Source organism: Cyprinodon variegatus, unplaced genomic scaffold, assembly GCF_000732505.1.
Source record: "Cyprinodon variegatus isolate N-32 unplaced genomic scaffold, C_variegatus-1.0 Scaffold190, whole genome shotgun sequence".
Lineage (NCBI taxonomy): Eukaryota > Metazoa > Chordata > Actinopteri > Cyprinodontiformes > Cyprinodontidae > Cyprinodon > Cyprinodon variegatus.
In genome coordinates this window covers 631,431-638,917 of record NW_015150643.1, presented here as the reverse complement: position 1 = coordinate 638,917, position 7,487 = coordinate 631,431, and the positions used below count along the sequence as shown (strand labels likewise).

The 7,487-nt window shown below is 37.7% G+C and overlaps 1 protein-coding gene across 3 annotated transcripts in view; it reads right to left on the bottom strand.

Annotated features, from left to right (window-relative positions):
• Window positions 1-4,047: 4,047 nt before the first annotated feature.
• Window positions 4,048-7,487, bottom strand: part of LOC107087681 (serine/threonine-protein kinase N1-like) — a 77,249-nt gene continuing 73,809 nt past the window's right edge. For all 3 annotated transcript variants that reach the window (XM_015379390.1, XM_015379389.1, XM_015379388.1), the window contains exons 20-22: window positions 7,109-7,216; window positions 5,173-5,253; window positions 4,048-4,992 (exon numbers count right to left, since the gene is read on the bottom strand). In XM_015379390.1, the coding sequence (XP_015234876.1) occupies window positions 4,789-4,992; window positions 5,173-5,253; window positions 7,109-7,216 (393 nt within the window). In that variant the 3' untranslated portion in view covers window positions 4,048-4,788. The remainder of the gene's footprint in view (window positions 4,993-5,172; window positions 5,254-7,108; window positions 7,217-7,487) is intronic.

The window sequence follows — 7,487 nt, the reverse complement described above, 5'->3', positions numbered from 1 at the left end:
TTGGCTTCAATTAAAACCTGCTGGAAAACCCAGAGTGAGAAACTGGCTTTGTTTGTTTCATGTTGTGTAAAAACCTGAAACTCCTCAAAGTGTGATTTTGATCGTCCTCCTCTCAGTTTTTTAAGGACTGTATAAGTAAAACGCCAGGTTAGTGCTCCTTTCATGGGAAGTGATCTGATGTTTTTGGGAATATAAAACCTCAGATTAATTTGATTTCAATGGAGAGTATTTAATGTCAGAACTCTGATGTCTGATTTTACTCTAATATGTTTAACAAAATAAGTTTATATGTTATATTACAAATATAATGTAGCAGAACAGCAAAATGATAATTCAGCATCGTTAGCTTGCTGAACCATTACCTAATTTATCTTTGGGATTATTTGACCTTGTTTCTTCTGTGCCCATTTTCAATTTCTAATACACTGAGAAATATTCTGGTTCATGTTCTTTTCAGCAAACCCCATTACTAACGACAGCTGGGACCCTCGGCTGCTGCATATATCTTAGACATTATTGCGTTTTACCCTTTTATTATATCTATGAAATTCATCTTGAGTATTTGGGAGTTCGGAGAAATGGTCGAGATGACAAATCGTTTGCAATGTCAGTGGGAGCAGAGGAACATCTACATCATATAGCGAGCAACTGACAAAAGCGATTAAATTCCCTGAACTTTGTCTTTTCTTTGTAACGTTTCTCTGGAAGTTAAATGATAAAACCAAATACTATTCTGCAGAACTCTGAGGTGGGAGATTAAAACCCTATTTTATATCTTTATAAATTAAGATATAAAGGGTTTATAAAGAGATGCAGTTGGAGTCTTAATCACATTCACCACTAGGTTTAGCTCTGGACTTTAACTAGGCCATTTTTTTATTAATGATTATAATTTGATCTAAACAAACAAGGTGCAGCTGCACCCCCATGATTGCCGTAAAACCTGCGGGGAAGGGAAAAAAGGATAAACAGTCAAGCTTCTCTAAAGGAAAGATTTAAACATTTAAAATGCGATAAAAAAAAAAACTGTGTATTATTTCCAATGTTTGGAAAATTAATTAAAACTGAAGCCATCCAAAGAAAGTATATGTTAGGATTCCAGTTTGTGTGGGTTGCTTTGTGTTTTCTTTTGTTCTCCCTTTCCACCACTAGATGGTGCCCTCTCCTCGTTTGTGCCTCCTCTCACTCTTGAGGCTTGTTGGGTCATCCCCAGAGGAGTATATGAGCAGCGGGCTGTCACTACTTTGACGCCAGAGTGTTTGCCAGTATTGGGTACTCTAGCCAAACTGGGATTAGTTGAGTCTAATTTATGCCTTGTCTCTCTGAGTCTTAGCTTTGCCTTTGTCTTTGTTCTCCGGTAGGAATCCTTCCTGATCCACTGGATAAGCCTGGTCCTTCTACCTCCCCCTGGAAGGAATCATTTAAGTCAAACCGAGAGAGGGGAAACCTCCACCAGATCCGTTCAAGTCAACTTCAGGAAAACCCGGTGACAGTCTGCTCGATTACTCCTCTGGACCCAACGCCAGTCTGCCTGTCCACCCTCCAACGAGTTCTTTCATCTCTGGATTAAACCCGACAAACTGGATCCAAGGGATAACCTAGAACCCCCCAAACCTGAGTCCCATTCCCACAAATCTCAAGTATCAGTCATATTTCCTACGGGCCCTGAACTGATCATTGTGGTCTCCCCTTCAGAGTTTCCAGTTCCGGTTCACCAGTCCTCTGAGGTCCAACTGAGTTTGCCCAGAAGTATTATCTCACACTCTGTTTTTTGTAAACCTTCAAATAAACCTGTTAACTTTTTCTCTTGGTTCTCTGAGTGTTTCTCTGCATGTGGGTGAGATCCTTAAAGCCCACCATGACAGTATATGATTTCCAGCCTACAATAGGGGAAAAACGATTTTGCATCCCTAGAGTTAACCTATTTAGCACCTTGGTCTGGAGCACCTTGGTACATAAAGTAACCAAACATTTCACTAGAGTAATAGTAGATATATTTTATAAGAAGGTTACTCTAGTAAAAGTATTGAGCAAAACTCCACAATATTATTTCCCCAAATGTATGTCACTGGTGTGTTTTTTGTATGGTTAAAACTAGTGTTGCGCCGATGCCATTTTTTGGCCCTGATACCTGGCTGTGCAATATTGCCGATACCGATACCATACCGATACCATCTGTTTGAAATTGATGTGTGTGTGTATATATGAAGAACTGCAAACTACTTGGATTAAAATTATTTCCATCATGGCTTTGTCAAGCTGCTGCCTACCTTTGCGAAGCCGGAAAAAGACGAATACAAAGTGAATCCAGTTTTTATTGCCTACCTGGAATGGATGACAATAGTTGAATAAACTTATGGCTCTCAAAATGATATTAGTTTCCATAGTGCTGGATCGGGGTCCTGCCCGATACTGGAATCGGTGCAACACTAATTAAACCCCTTTTTTTCAGCTGATATTAATATCAGTAGTGGTCATAGTTAGCGAGGTCCAGTGAAAAGGCCTCAGGTTGCAGACCTCTGATCTAAACCTTGTTAAAGGTCCTTGTCCTGCTGGAAGACGAACCTCTACTCCAGCTTTACAAGAACATTGTTGTTGTTTTTTTAATCCTGTGGTTTATTAGAGGATAATGTTAGTAATTGAGCTCTGGGTGTCTGCAGTTTTCCCATATTCACCATGCGCCTCTTGTATGGAGTGCTTTTTTTCCCATTATTGCTAAGAGCAAAAAAAAAATAAATGAGATTTAAAAAAAATGCAATTAAGAAATTAAACTCTGTAAAATGTTTAAATCAAAAACAGGTTGTGAGAGTTCATGTTTTTTCTTCCTCTGAGTTATCTCAAGTTATTTTTCTCAAATGTATTTTTCCTAATTTTATTATTTATTATTTTATATTATAGTTAAAACAAATCACTGGACTTGTTTCCAAATTTGAAGACGTTTCACTTCACATCCAGGAAGCTTTTTTAAATCAAAATGTCAGGAATAGCGCTGAGTTCAAGATTTTATTCGCCTTCAAACTTGGAAACAAGTCCAGTGGTTTGTTTTAACATTTTTTGGAATGACGATGACCTGGATGACTCAGAATCTTCACCAACATTTTTACTATATTATATTTTAAAATTATAAATGCGACGTCTCAGCCTGAAGGCACAGGTGTGTGGGGAGAAGGCGTAGCGCAAAACATGGATACAAAGAGCAATACAGAGAGTGGAAATATATCTTCGAATTTGTGGACTAAATTTTTTTAATATAAAATTTCTGTTTTTCAGGTGGAGTTTTATGAATTACCTTCTTTTCAAATCTGGTTTTAAGGATCAGGTTCTCTTTACTTCTGGGGGTGACTGTCCTGATTTAAGAGCAAAGATGTGTTTCTATTGGTCTACATGGACGTTAGCAACATTTTAATAAGTGAAGAGTGAACGCTTGCATTAGGCTTAAAGTGAAAAAATGTAACCTTTGACATACAATTTGAAAAGAATGCAATTTGTAAAAATCAATCTGAATAGAGGAAAAATTTAAACATAATACAAATCTGTCAAAAAATTTCTTAAAAATGATAAAAAATGTAGAAAAAAACAGCAAAGTTACTCTCAAAAACTTGTTTATTGATTAAAAGGTTTTTCAACGTTTCTGGATTGCATTTTATTTTTCATTTACAAAGTATTTTTTTCACATATCTATTTCATCTATCTTTCATCAATAATGGAACAAAATTCACTTCCATTTCATTGACTTTTTTTTCCCACTTTGATGTTACACAAACAATAATTGCTTTAATTATTTTATCCAAACAGTTTCCTTTAGAAAACTGGGATAAACAATAAAGGCTGCAACTTAAACGCTGTACTAAGCTTAATTTAATCCTATTAGTTTCTATCCAGAGTTGGAAAATTATTTACTTTTCCAGACTTCCTTAATGGTGGATAGATGTGATCTAAAAAAAATTAGGGAACATTCTAACCTTCTGTTCTCTGCCTAATTTTCCATGTAGGAAAACACCTAAAGAGAAAAAGTGACATTAGGAAAAAAGAGGAATTCCTTCACACTTGGTTTCACATCTTTACTGGATCACGGCTGCTACAATATCAGTGAACGACAGAGGAATAAAAAAAAACAAAAAAACAACTGAGATAAAAGGTTTCTCGCCAAAATAAAAAAAAAAAAACATCTGAAGATTTTTAATACTCTACAAAAAAATCTGCAATGTACCGAAAAACAGCAGGAGACAGTGATGGAGAAGGAGGGAGATGAAGCAAACAGCAGCTGCTCCTCCATAAAAGCTTCCACTTGTGGCGCCTTTCTTTGGCAGAAATAAAACACAAACAAAACCTGAAAAAAAAAAAACTGCACTTTCTCCTTCTAAGCCACCCTCTGGCGCCCACAAGTGGTAGATTCTAGGTGCTGCATGAAAAAGCTGAGGAGTGATGGGGCACAATTCACATTTAAACACAGAAGCAACAAACATGAGGAATGCGTCGGGTGAGTTCAGATTAAAGAGAAGGAAAGGACTTCCTGTCGCATCAGGATCCGTTACATCATCGGGAGAGTCTTCTGTTGTCATGGCAGCTTCGCTCCTCTGTGGGAGTCCAGAAATGGTGTATGACATGCAGTCCGGTTGCTGTTCACACACTTTTAGTTCAGCTGTTCTTTCTGTCTCCCACAAAGAAAGTAGAAGGCGGGAGTAAAAAGTTCTCATTCCACCGTGTTCTATGCAGCACAGCAGTCGGTTCCCCCATCAGAGCCTGTGGCTGATGGAGGGCAGGTGACCCCCTCCATGACTCCAGGTCCTAGCAGAGGTCGGAGACGTAATCGAAATCCTTAAAGTAGTCCTGCTCCTTCCGCGAGAGGGAACGGCGCTCGCGGGGAGGCGTGAGGGCGGGCGCCTCGGCGGTGAACTCCGTGTCGAAGTTGCTGACGTCTTCTTTGCCGGCGATGGTCGGGATGAAGGGAGGCGTGACTTTCCTCTGGAGAAGTGCGTCCCAGTCCATGCCCTAAGGGGGGGGTGTTCATCTGTTAGCGCCTTTTATACAGGCAGGACTTTTTAAGGCCTTTTTAAGAATTGTCCTTTCATTCATCAAACACTTTGTATCTAAATAAAGGGTTTACAGTGTAAAGTCGTATGTTTTAACGTAGTTCATTATTTATTAATGTTTTCTAAATGAGGGGCTTACCCTGAAAAATGGCTGCTTCTTGACGTCTTCGGCGTCCTTCTCTCCGGAGCCCAGACGCCTCTCAGGATTTCTTCTCAGGAGCTGGAGAGGGAACCCAGCAGAACTCTTAGTGACAACATTAAAAAGCCTTGAAAAAGGGATTTGAACACCTTAAACTTCCATGTCTGCTGTATTCTTTTCAGCTCCACTCATCAGGTCCAGATCTGGACTTTGACTAGGCCACTAAAACATAGATGTGCTTAAACTATTAATCCTACTGGATGTTTAGGGTCTTTTTTTGCTGCAGAGGGAACCTTTACTCCATTCTTCCTTATTGTTGCCAAATAAAAGCCTTCCCACAGCACCATGCTGCCATTTTCATGTTTTAAAGTAGAAGTAGCTGGTTTAGGGTTCTTTGCTGTGTCAGTTTCCTTCCAGATATAGAAGTACTTTCTGATGTGATCTGACCAGATCCATCTAGTTCTTTTCTCTGATTTTAAGCACAGTACAGTCCAGTAAAAGAGTCTTATGACACTGGAAAAAAATCCAAATCTAGATAGGTCATTTTTTCTTAAAATAAGTGCATTTTTTCTTGAATTGAGAAGGTAAAAGAGACATTTTGCCAATTGAACAAGACAATTTACTTTTAAATAAGAAAAAACAATTGCATTGTCTTATTTCAAGTGCATTTTATCTTATTCTATCTATTTATTTCTATCTATTTAATCTTATTTTAAGAGTAAAAATACAAATTCCATTGGCAAAACATCTTATATACCTACTCAAATTAAGGATAAATACACTTAATTTAGGAAATTTTTCCCTATTTCTAGATGTTTTTTTTCCAGTGTATGACTTTCTTTAGCCTACTTTTCCATTAAGTTAAGATATTTGAAAAGTAATATCCATTTATTTCAGATTTAGTTTTTGTAAAAAAGATGCTGCCAGAGGTCAGGAAAGTAAAAATCCTGTCCAGTTTTTCTTCTGGTCAAATTATTAGCCCCCAGGCTGTATTGTGAAATTGGAAATACAGGCTTTTCACTTCCTGGATCTGGATTAACCATGTCTGGATGGAGCCATACATACATTAAAATGACATTTAAAAAGCACAACATCCATATTTTTCCAACAGACTAGATGTATAACAGCTCAATCTAATGAAATGTGAATCTGTTCTTCTAACTTAACCTGCTGGAATATCAAACTTGATTTTTTTTTATGAGTTTGAGCTGTTTAGATATAAAGTCGGGTTATGATGAAATTGATTTTGATTTATCCCAATACACTGTAACACATCTAAAAATGATGGAAACAGCCTCAGTCGGATATAAACTGTAAATATTCTCTGTTTACGTTATGGAATTGTGCATCCATTTGTTTGCTGAGGAGCATAAAATTCATGTTTTTTTTCCCCTCAAATTGACACTTTAATTTTAACAGAAAAAAGGGTCAAGAATTCGCAGAACAATGTGCCTCTATGCCAGTTTAATATCTAACTACCTTCTGTGCCCCCAAAGTTCACATATCAGTATATAGGTTGGAACTGGATGTTCAAAGTAGTTCCTCCACCTGGGTTTGATCTTAGGGATATGTAAAGCAAAGGTGTGCAGCAGCAACCCAATGCACGGTTTAATACATCTGCTTTTTGTTTTTCTACCGAACGTTTTGAAAGTTCTACATGAGGCTTTCATTCTACATTTAAGTATGGTAGCTACATACAGTACTCTTCTGTGCATGAGCCCTCTGATGGTGGTTGCACAGTGGTTCCAGTCCATAAACTAGTAATAATTTGACTTCAGCTTCCTAAATTAGTGCTACAATTATTTAAAAAACCATACATGGATAAGGATCATGGGTATGAATACTATTGCAAAGCACTGTTTCTAAAATGTACATTTTATTCTCAGAATATAAAGAGAGTAAAGTAAAGAAGCAGCAGGAAGTGATGAAGTCTAACCCGTCTCATGATGCCGATGGCGTCAGTGGAGAGGAAACGCGGGTAGCGCACCTCGTCGTTCACTATACTGTCAAACACCTCCTCTTCATCGTCACCTGGAAAGGGAGACTGAAAGAGACGAGGAGAAAAAATTAGGACATTTTTATTTAGCTGCCGAGCGAAGGTGCTCTGTTCCAATAGATATGTTTATTTTTTTGTTAAAATGTTAAACAGTTCTCTTCATGCTCTCTGGGGCAGATAAAAATCCATTGGTCATATTGACCAATTACGCATCTTAGGAAAAAAAATTTAAATACTAAATTAGTTTGAGGTTGACATAGGGACTCCTATTTCATCATTCTGCTTTATTTTCTTTCAATTCTCCCACTCTGCAGAATCT